General features: G+C 34.7%; 1 protein-coding gene and 1 pseudogene across 2 annotated transcripts; both read left to right on the top strand.

Annotated features, from left to right (window-relative positions):
• Nucleotides 1-580: 580 nt before the first annotated feature.
• Nucleotides 581-7,066, top strand: LOC129299963 (serine/threonine protein phosphatase 2A 57 kDa regulatory subunit B' theta isoform-like; annotated as a pseudogene).
• Nucleotides 7,067-8,311: 1,245 nt separating this feature from the next.
• LOC129299958 (protein HHL1, chloroplastic-like) lies at nucleotides 8,312-11,655 on the top strand. 2 transcript variants are annotated; one of them, XM_054938455.1, is made up of 6 exons: nucleotides 8,312-8,665; nucleotides 9,446-9,583; nucleotides 10,227-10,313; nucleotides 10,443-10,490; nucleotides 10,755-10,897; nucleotides 11,268-11,655. In XM_054938455.1, the coding sequence occupies exons 1-6, from the start codon at nucleotides 8,396-8,398 to the stop codon at nucleotides 11,278-11,280; spliced, it is 699 nt and encodes a 232-aa protein (XP_054794430.1). In that variant the 5' UTR covers nucleotides 8,312-8,395; the 3' UTR covers nucleotides 11,281-11,655. The 2 variants fall into 2 exon arrangements, with proteins under 2 accessions (XP_054794430.1, XP_054794432.1); XM_054938457.1 differs by lacking the exon at nucleotides 11,268-11,655 and having other exon boundaries at nucleotides 10,755-10,901.
• Nucleotides 11,656-11,898: the final 243 nt, after the last annotated feature.

Here is an 11,898-nt window from a genome sequence, read left to right as displayed (position 1 = left end):
AGTTGATTGAAAAAATTGGTCATCCATGACTCAGCTTTAATCCTATCAAATTAGCTTCAATTCGAATAAATTTAGCCAACTCAATGGGTTAATGGGTTGACTTGAGGTCAGATTTTATTATTTTTATTTTTTGCTTTCTTCTCTTAAATATTTAATCTTAAATTAAATATAAATTTTTTAATTAATAATTTTAATGCTTTTGTATTTTATTATTGTTAGAAACTTATAATTATTATTTTTATAAGATATGTAGAAGATTTTATGAATACATTTTTCATTTACTCAAGAATGAAAGACTTTTATTTAAATATTATGATTTTTCATATGAATTTTTATTATATATTTAATCAAATTATATTATTTTATGGTTCAACCTTGTTAAAGGTAGATAAACGAATAAATCAAATTTATTTCCTTTTTTTTCAGATTTAGTTTATTCGTTTTGAAAATTTTTATCCATCGTCATCGTCATTATTATTGCTTGTAACTTTCATTTCACTCTCCAACCAGGCAATTTATATAATAAATAAATAAATAAATAAATAGGGAACACCTTGCCTTTCTTTCTCAGCTTTTTATTTTTAGATGATATATATCTTCCTTCCTCTACTCTAGGCTCACCAGATCCTTGCTTCAACAAGAATAAAAAAGATTCGTCTTTTCAATTTTCACCTGGGATTCTTCTATCTTCTACATTTTTCGCTTTTGCCTCTTGCATGCCATGTTCTTACTATTATAGTTCTTCACTTTTCTCGAACGCTTTCTTCCCATACTATGTTCGTGACGAAATAGTGAAATGCTACCTTATTTTTCTGGATCGCTCGCAGATCGTTTTGTCACTGAACTACTAATCTTAAAGGGTTGAAGAGGAAGAATGCGAACAGGTAAGAAAGCATACTTTCTACCCTCTGTCTTGAAATGATTAACCGTAAAGTGTTATTGTAAAAATTACACGCCATTATTGGCTTGGTGTGTCTGAGTTTCTTGTCTCTGCTTATTCGCTTATGAGTTCAGGGTTGATGAGTTTAAATTTCGGTGATTGATTTATCCTGAGACGAAAGGGGATTCCTTAATTTTTGTCAGGATGATTTTTTTCCTGAATAAGCGGTTCTTCTTCTTTGATGTTTTCGTTAATGCTTCTCGATGGTACCTTGTTATTGTGATTAGTTTGTGATGCTCATTCTGTTTATCTGTTGACTTTATGTGGTGTTTTTGTTTTGCTTGTGGGTTTAGTTTCTCTGATTGTGACTTTATAGGGTCCTCTTCTTCCATTGGGTCCTGCACTGAAGGTTACAAATAGCTGCGTTGGGTTAGGTTTGAAATTATGATCAAACAGATACTTGGTAAGCTTCCAAGGAAGCCATCTAAGTCAGCTGACAATCGTGAATTTTCTGGTCCAACAACAGCCTCTTTGCTTCAAACTACTGGTTCTAGAGCTGCTGATTTTGTGAGTAGTGGACCAGTGAGTTCAAATAGTACGTTTCTTCCTGGCTCTGAAGCTGCTCCCAGTTCAGCATATGGTCATGGAAGTAATGTCCCTTCTATTGTGAACTCGCAAGTGAATGGTAGTGTGGCAGTTACTCCTTATGAAGCGTTGCCAGGGTTTAGGGATGTCTCGAACTCTGAAAAGCAATCCTTATTCATCAGAAAACTGCATTTGTGCAGTGTAGTGTTTGACTTCACTGACCCCACAAAGCATATAAAAGAAAAGGAAATCAAAAGACAGACATTGCTTGAGCTGGTGGAATATGTTACTTCTGTGAGTGCCAAATTCAATGAAACTGTCATGCAACAGATTATCAAGATGGTATCTGTAAATTTATTCAGGTCACTCAATGCGCAGCCCCGTGAGAACAAGGTTTCTGAAGCCTTTGATCTGGAAGATGAGGAACCTCTGATGGATCCTGGTTGGTCTCACTTGCAGATTGTGTATGAATTTTTTCTTAGGTTTGTTGCATCTCCAGAAACAGATGCAAAACTAGCAAAGAGGTACATAGATCACTCTTTTGTTCTCAGATTGTTGGATCTCTTTGATTCAGAGGATCCGAGAGAGAGGGAATATCTGAAAACAATCCTGCACCGGGTCTATGGAAAGTTTATGGTGCATCGCCCATTTATTAGGAAATCTATTAATAATATCTTCTTCCGTTTTATTTTGAAACGGAGAAATTTAATGGGATAGCTGAGCTTCTAGAGGTACTGGGCAGTATAATTAATGGGTTTGCTCTGCCACTAAAGGAAGAGCACAAATTGTTTCTTGTTCGTGCTTTAATCCCTCTTCATAAACCAAAATGCTTAGCTATGTACCATCAGCAGTTGTCATACTGTATTGCACAGTTTGTGGAAAAGGACAACAAGCTTGCTGACACTGTAATTAGGGGTTTACTGAAATATTGGCCTATCACTAATAGTTCAAAGGAGGTCATGTTCCTCAGTGAGCTCGAGGAAATACTGGAGGTGACTCAGCCTGCAGAATTCCAAAGATGTATGGTACCCTTAGTCCGTCAAATTGCCCGATGCTTGAGTAGCTCACACTTTCAGGTAACATGCTATGTTATTACACGGCAGAATTTTACAGAAAACTGTTTTCTTTGTTCTCACTGCTAGTTGTTATCTTTTAAACATATTCACTTTCCTAATTAACAAGGAAAGGAACGAGCTTTTTCAGTAAGTCAATCATATCATGATGCTGCCATATCCTTTCTCATTTTCTTGAAGCGATCTTATCTGGATTTGTTTGCAAGACGATATGTTTTGCTTGAACGGTTTAGTGGTAGCACTGAGATCACACTGTGGGAGTAATGTAATATTTGGATTTTAGTCATGCATTATTTATGGAAATCCACTCACAGCCATTTTGAGCTAACTGAACAAATGAGACTAACATTTTAAACACAAGCTTTAATATAATAGCTGTTGTCTTCAATAATGCTTTTTTTTTTTGTCACTGTTTTCAATGACTAGACATAAGCCAACTACCTTTTGAAAAGTTCATAAAATGCTAGAGAACTTATTGTTGTCTTTTTCTAACTTGACACTGACCAACCCCTGTATGTTTGGATCCAGTCATGATATAAAATAACCTTAAAAGTACATTTTCAGTTTTAAAAATGAAGAAATTGCCACATGTACTAGTGAAAAATTTTATATATTTTGTAATTAATCTATTTTAGAGAATGGTACTTAGTGAGGCTGAGTCTAGAAAATGAAAAATGAAATTATAAGTTTGAATTCATTAATTAATGAAAAATGAAAAAAGACTATGGGAGGCACCTGTGAGGAGAGTAAAAAGATGACTTTGAGCCCTGTCAAGAAGGGTAGAGGAAGATCGAAGAGAACATTTTTGAAGGTTGTTGAGTGAGACCTTTTAATTAATAATATTCCTTAAAAAAAGGAAAAAATTGATCTTTTAGTCTTTCAACTTTTAATTTACTTGTAACTCAGTCCCTCAACTATGATTCGCTGTTACTCAGTCCCTCAACTATGACTTGCCTATGACTCAGTCCCTCAACTTTTGAATCACTTACAAATTAGTCCCTGAACTTTTATTAATTTTTTTTTTCATGTTAGCTTATATCTCACATTAATGAACAAGAGGAGGGTATTTTAGAATAATATATGAGTATTTTTTTTATCTCTCTTATTTGACAAGAAATTTTTTTAAAAAAATTAAAAAATAAGGACCGAATTATAGGTGAATCAAAAGTTGAGGGATTGAGTCGCAGTGAGTTATAGTTGGGGGATTAAGTCGTAGCGAGTCATAGTTGAGGGATTGAGTTACAAGTGAGTTAAAAGTTAAAGGATTAAAAGATTAATTTTCCAAAAAAAAAATTTAATAAATGATAGAGTACAATAGCATCATATAATCCATGTAGCCGATCCCACGTGGTGGGATAAGGCTTGTTGTTATTGTTGGTTGGCCCTTGCTATGAGGAATCTTAAGTGGTTAGTATTTTGATACTTCAAGTGGTAATAGCATTAGTTACTAAGAATCCCAATTTAGTTATATTTTCTAAGGCTTACTAATTATTGATAATCATTGGGGATGATGATTTTTGTCCTGTTGTATTAATTTTAGGACTGTCATCTATTTCCTTTGAATTAAAGAACCTGCCTTCCTGATGACACTCCTAATAAAGAATAAAATAACCATGTCAGACCTAAATATATAAGTAAAGATCATGCCTTGCCTTCCATTAAAGCTTAAAATTTGAGATTCTCTTTATTATGATTTGCTTTTTTGTTTTAAACATGTATCTCCATGTTTGGTTGTTAACAGTTATCTTTCCCCCTCTCTTTCCTTTTTTCTCTATTCCCCCCTACTTCTTCCCCTTTCCCCTTCTGGTTCCACAACACTTCCTATTTTAGAAGATGGGTCGAAAGGGACAACACATGTTAAAATTCTACCACGTACAAGTGTCTTCATCTTCTTTTGGGAAAGAAAAATGGTTTGATGGTCAACAGAAGCCCACATAATCAACTTGCATCATTTAAGTCTTATTGAAAAGGAAGCAAGCAGAGAAAACAATCATTTTTTATTTTTCTTGGGGGAAAATACATTTATGCATTCAAAATCTTTATTTTCAATTGCAATATTGCATCTAATCTGAAAAATTTTGCAATTGAATCCCTAATTTTTTAATCCCATTGCCTCTAATTGTCTATATTGGACATTAAATCTAAGTTTAGTTATGTGAAACTACTAAAATACCCTTTCTATTATTTAAATACCCATTTTACCTTTCCTTAACTTCCCTCACTATGGTAGTACTGAAAAATGCCGATGCCTCCATCCCCTCTCTAGCTTCCTCACATTACAATGTCTCCACCCACCTTCTCCATTATAGTTAGTTACAATCAACCTCAGCCCTATGATTTTCAGAAATTTCTTTTATTTGCTTCTTGTTCATCTTCCTTTTACTACCTTAACATTGTCATTTCTGACACCACTAGAATCCTAATGATGCCCAATAGGTTAAAAATGCCAACCCCTCCATCCCCTTCTCTATCTCCCTCACACTACAATGTCTCCACCCACCTTCTTCATCATAATTAGTTACAATCAACCTCTGCCCTATGATTTTCAGAATTTTCTTTTATTTGCTTCTTGTTCATCTTCCTTTTACTACCTTAACATTGTCACTTCTGACATCACTAGAATTCTAATCATGCCTAATAGGTGCCTTTCCTTTCTCACACCACTTAGTGGACTATAGTCTAACCAATTGCAGCTTGTTTACAGAATAAGTGTAAACAAGCCGAGCATTAGCATCATGATCAAGCTTGTTTATTTAACATTGAACTAGCCCAAGCTTTAATTAACCAAAAATAGTGATTTGGCCCAGCTTGTTTATTAAATGCTCTGAATCCAAACAGTATTATGGATTATAAATATAATATACACTCATATGCGCACAAAACATTAAATTAAATAAAAAATGGTAAAACTATGCATGTGAATGTGCATAAGATTTTATTTTATTATTATTATTTTTTTGGGGTTCAATGGTGCCAGATTTGAACTCGTGAATTGGCAGGTGAAAACACTATGCTCTCACCAGCAAGTAACAAGTTCCAATGGGAGTCATAACAAAATTTTATAAAGATGCATATTATAATGTTTTAATAATGATGCATGAATATTTGTGTTTATCAATAATCTTGGACAAAATGTTGGATGATCTATTGGTTCAGCTAGGTTTGGTTTATGTCCAGAAACTGATTAAACCAATTAGCAGCCAATTTTAATACGGATGTGATGTTTGTGCTAATGCTGGCATAATCTTTCTGTCATCAGATCAAACTGATAACCTACGTGCTACATTGGTAACATCGATTCCCCACATCCTCCTTTGGTATTCTTTTTAAAGATTAATCTGTAAAATTATGTTTGTTGCATTTAACCATTTATTTAGAAGTTGAGTTACATCAGCCAATGGTACAAGGGGAATCATCGTCCTTATATGAATTGCTTAGGAGGAAACTTAGCTGTTCCAGCTCAATGGTGAAGTTGATGCTTTGTTATGATGTTTCCTTTATAGCTAGATAAGCTGACTTCTAAACTCACTAATAGAAGGAAGCAGTTTATGTTGTTTCCAATTGAACTCTAATGGCTTTGCAGTGATTTAGAAGCTATATTCCTCTTTAGTATGGCATATATTAATAGTTAAGTCTTATTTTCTAAATTGGAGCTTCACTAAATAATTTCACAACCTCATACTTGGGATGTTTTCCATCTGACAAGATAATGACTGGATGCTTTCTTTTGCAGGTTGCTGAGAGGGCCCTGTATTTGTGGAACAATGATCACATTGAGAATTTAATCCGACAAAACCGTAAAGTGATTCTGCCCATTATCTTCCCTGCCTTGGAGAAAAGTGGCTGTGCCCACTGGAATCAGGTCGTCCAGAGCTTGACACTAAATGTTCGCAAGATTTTCTCAGATGTCGATCCTGAGTTCTTCGAAGAGTGCTTGCACAAGTTTCAAGAGGACGAAGCAAAAGTCAAAGAGGGGAAAACAAAACACGAAGCTACGTGGAAGCGTTTAGAAGAGATTGCTGCTACAAAATCTGCAAGTAGTGAGGCAATTCTTGTCCCTACAGCTATAGCCACCCAAACATCTTAAAAGAAGCAAGTTCCATGGTTTCTTATTCTGTTATTTTTTCGGTTGGCATGCTGGCATTAATGGTTCATATGCTTCAGGACGCTAGATTCTGATCTGATAGTTGCTGCTTTTCTTCGCTGTTTGTACCTGGTAAGTTTAAGTTTCTGAGGTTTGAATGGATGTTCATGGGAGACAGAAGTACGTTATGCTATGGAGGGAATTTGCTAGTTGGTTTTGAATTTTAGCAATCCCATTCATGTATTACTATTGGGTTTATTAGGAGGAAGCAGATATAGTAGTTCTGAGATATTTTACATGCTCAGACTTCTTGTTATAATATTGCATTATTTAATCTGGTTTCACGTGTATGTATTACAATGACATTTCATTCGTTAATCATTGTAGAATTTGCTTTCCTTCTGTAATACGATCAATTCAAAATATTTTGGCTAGTTGATTTTTTTTCTCTCCCCTTTTTGTCCGTTGGAAAAGGCAAGCTCCTTGATCACTGACCAACAACACTCAGCATTAACCACCATATTGAGGCCACTTTGAACAAAATGACCAATATGTAGCATGTAATGTTTCATACGTAAAAATATCTTTCGAGAAAAAGAAAATTGAAAAAAGTATATATCTCTTTTTTTTAAAAAAAAGTTTTCTTTTTTTTCATGTATCAAATACCAGAAGCACTCTGTAGCTTATTGGCAAAGAATTGAAAAGGAAGAGTTTTCAGAGGGAAAGGCAGAGGAGGAAGAGGGAAATTGACTCTGAACTAATTCTTTTTTAAAAAATGGAAACAGAAATACAATTTTCAACAAGAAATCAATATCAACAAAGAGCTTCGTAATGCCACTCGTCATCCTCCATCTCCATATGATAAGAGAGACGATAATCTAAGGTACAGGGGATACTATTATTTATTTAACTTACCAGCAATCAAGTTAATGGCTTGTGTATGGAATTATTAAAAACATGTATTTATGACATCATATATTTTATTTTTTTAAAAAAACATCAACTATTTTATTAATAATAGTTGAATTGAATGGCAAAAACCAAGTTTAATAGTTTTTTCTCTTAAAAAAAAACTATGTTGAAAGAGTTTTAATTTTTACATGGTTGGATTTGACTCAATTCAAACCCAAAGTAATAGAACTAAATACGAGATAGATATCGCGTTGATTACTTAATTTTTTTCCCCCAAATAATTGCATTCAACTATGCCTAACATAAGAATGATGATAATTATGTTAATGTTAAACTGCAACATGCGACTATAACTTTATCTTTTATATGATAGTAAATATAATTAAATTAATTTTATTTCTTTAAAATAAATTGAATTCGAGTTGAATGATCTATAAAATAAAGAATTTAGTAAAACCTTTATAGTTTATACACATAATTTTAAATTAAATTGTACATTTGTCATGTACTAATTATTAGAATTAAGATGTCGTGTACCTGTAATATTTTTGTTAATCTGAACTTCTACTTCAGCGAACACTCCACTGTGCCTTGATCACCTCAATTAAATTAATAGATTAGTACAAATGTGATTCTCCCATCTCCCGTGGACTATAGTATGACCAAGAATTTCTCATGCATGTTCATCTGACACGTGTAAGACGAACAGGCGTTTCCACATTTCTTCTCCCTCTTCCTACTGCAAGTGGAGCTTGTGGATAAGAAGTCATTGCTTCATATTTTGTCCCTTGTACTCTAATCCACATTGGCTACGTTTGCCCGAATTGTAGTGAGAAGAATTCAGCGAAATCTCGAGAAATTATGGAAGCGACTATGTCTTTGAACGCCTTTGTTCGTCTTCCTCCTTCCACGTCCAGGTTAAACGATGACGCTTTGGTCAGGCACTCTCTGTTCTCCACTCCGGCTGTCCACAGTCCTCAGCAGCGGTGTCGCCGCCGCATGCTGGTGGTTGAAGCGAAAGGCAAGAAGGGAATGATGGCTCGTCAGTTTCAGCGGCCTCCTCCTCCTCCATTGCCCAAGATTGAGGACGATGGCAACCCTAAATTTGTTATCTTCATTCGGATGGCCAATGTTCGTACTCTTCCAATTTATACTGGCCCTTTTTCTATTATTCTGTCCATTTGTTTCTTTTGTTTTGGTTCAACAGAAAATCATGCTGGGGCAGGAAATTAATTGATCTATGTTTTTAGTTTCTTATCTAGAGGTGGCGGGAATTTGAAGTTTTCCCGACTACTTGAGCTTATTGTCTGATTGACAAGTGTCGAATATAAGCTTGAGGTCTTGTTTGGGTGTTCTGAAGAGAGTATGATGAGGTGGTATGAAGTGGGAAGGCATTGTCACTCCATTGTTTGAAGGTTAGATGGAAGAACGGCATGTGATCCATTCCTCGTCTTTTGGAAGTTACAATGGTGAATTAACTTGTGTTTGCTGGATGAAATTTTCGATTTTAACTTCACCAATACAGAAGGTAAAAGTAGTAGGATGATGAGAAGATTAATAACAAAGTAGTCAAATGATCCCAAGTTCTTCAATTTGGAAAGCTTTGAAAAATTGCGTTGAGTTTGAGTTTGAGCATATGGGTCTTCTTTTTCCATTCTCTGCATACTCTTTGCCATATGGTTGTAGCTTTTACTGAATCATCAGTCACTGCTTATTTCTTTTCTATCAGATATATTACAAACAAGAAAAGGTGTCATCGTCGACTTGATTATTGTAACCCTTGGATTTGTGCTTGATCTATCTTATGGCATTCGATCAGGGCTTCTATTTCAGCTGCTGATTAAATTGTGATCTTTTTTCTGCTTGCCCTCTCATTCATTGGAGTTCAATCTAATTTATCGTTCTCGTCAGGTGTATCTTTGGTACCCTCTTAGCATAGTAACTGGTGGAACCACTGCTAAAATCATGGTTGCTGCAAAAGATAATTTTTTGGGGAAATACATTTACAAAGATACCCTTGATAGGAATCTTGCAGCAGTTATTTACCGGGTAGGTTCTTTCTCATTTTGTCTGATATACTAGTTTTTTAATGACATTATTAACTCTGACTTAAAAACTTCAGAAAGTTGAATTCATTGGTGCCATGAAACTGGTTGTTTTTGTTGCTTGTTGAGCTTTTTCATCTTAGACATAAAAAGAAGCCTTCTTGCAGTATCACAACTCACAAGTATCACCTATATATGAACATGGAAGACATGCATTTTCAGTTTGTCGTGGCAATCTGCATGCCTGAACTTGTTCAGTGAAACTTATTACTGAATGCGAGAAATGTACGAGTTCTACAACATTTTATTTCATTGTAAAGTTGATATGCTGCTAAATCTGTGCTCTTTGTGCAGTTCTTGCATTCATATCATTATGCATATGTTTTGGTTGGCTTTATTGCATTGTCTCAAAAAGCGTCTATTATGAATTTGGAAGGCATGGATTGTCAGTACCAATCTTCATTTATGGACTTCTTTAGTAAAATTATTGCTGAATCAATTGACAGAAGATGCATTAATTTCGTTTACTTACAAATTTCATTTGAGAGTTATTATGCTGCAGGGCTGATGCTTATTTGAGATCTTATAAAATCATCATAATGCTTTACTTCCTCTATCTTACTGACTGCTTGCTAAACTTCAAATAGGATGAAAAGGAAATACAGAAAACTGCATTCAAGCAGCACCGAGTGCTCCGCAATGCTACTGATTTCAGATATGGCTACAAACTTATTGTAATGTTCTTATAGGATTTTACAGATTCCATATTTAATCATTTGAGCAACGGAGATGTTTGCTTTCACCAATGTGATAACCAAGAGACCTTTTTATTTATGTTAGTTTTTCATGCAATAAATTTGCAGGAAAATGGCAATATTAGAGCTGCACTCTCTTCTTCAGATGTTATTGAGGTAATATTCCTCAGATTTTTATCATGTTGTATTTTTGTTACATTTTTCCATAACCCTAATAAAAGTAATGAACAGAAGATGTTGCTTGCTAACATTCCCATCGAGGCAAATGTCCATTATCATTGATTCGTTATCACTAAAATGTGAACCTTAGAGGCTTTTAGTTTTGTGCATGCACATTTCAAAGTGTTTGCTCTTTAGTTAGATACCATTTTATGATATTCCCCCGTAATATTTTGCTGTGCTTGCATTTCCAAATTGAAGCTTCCTACAAAAGATAAGCTTAAAACTGTACTTGATAAAGTGAAAGACTTCTTTGGAGATGCAAAGGAGTCCTTTGGGAAGATAACAGCGTTGAATTCTACCACGACTGAGGAGTCAGAGGAAGATACAGCAGAGAAAGCTAAGTAAGTTATGTTTTAATTTAGTGCATGTTCGTGCTTACCATATAATGTATGTTCACGTGATGATAAGGATCTAGTCTCCATTGGATGACACCTGGTTCCTACTCTTACATTTCCAGATCATTGCATGTACGTACATTATATGATGCCTAAGTGTCTGTGTTCTCAGGAGGGAACTTTAGATTCCCTTTTCAATTTTGAAAATTTCCTTATGCCTGAATCATTTAATGACATGCTTTTGGGCCCTTTGTTCATACTGAGTCTGGGATAACAGATGAGCCACACATTTAGTGGTTTACACTTTACAAATAGCATGGCTTTCATATTATATTTTGTTATGAAGGTTTTATGTGACTGTTGTTTCAATGTCCAGCGTTAAAGGATGAATGTATAGCTGGAAACAATTGCTTGACTTGTTATCTGCAGCAATTAGCCCTTCTGAGGTCATGAAGCTTCATCTGGTGTATATAAATAGACTGCTTTACTGGGAAGCTGCTATACCCAACATCTTCTCTATGAACACCAGCTTCTTGACGCTGATCAGAAATTCTATGGTTGGGGGAACTGTTGTACAAAATTACTGAGTTGTGAAATTCCATGCGTTTTGTTTGACACGAATTTGTTAAATTTATTTGAAGACTTGTTATCAACCTGACCATGCATTGGAATTTTGGTTCACTCAGTAGAACTTTGAATCTGCTCATGCGATAACATTATCATGTAAGACTTCTGTTTACAATGAGAAAAGGCTATTTGAAATTTTTTTACAAGCACATGTAGAACTAGCAGTGGCCTCAGCATATACACTATAATTTAGGGCAAACATGACCACAGCTACCTCAAAATTTGTAATTAAGTATTTTTGCTTCTCAACTTCTGGTATTTTACATTTTTTTTTTTTGTGATGCAGTATTCTCCTCAAATAATTAGAAACAATACAATGTTGCTTTCACTATTAACAAATCTTAACTTTTATGATCACAAAAATTATAAAAAAGATCTAG

Source organism: Prosopis cineraria, unplaced genomic scaffold (genome assembly GCF_029017545.1).
Source record: "Prosopis cineraria cultivar Desert tree isolate PC_DT_omini unplaced genomic scaffold, ASM2901754v1 PC1366, whole genome shotgun sequence".
In the NCBI taxonomy this organism is placed as follows: Eukaryota; Viridiplantae; Streptophyta; class Magnoliopsida; order Fabales; family Fabaceae; genus Prosopis; species Prosopis cineraria.
The sequence above is the reverse complement of the archived record's forward strand: the minus strand, read 5'-3'. Positions and strand labels throughout refer to the sequence as shown.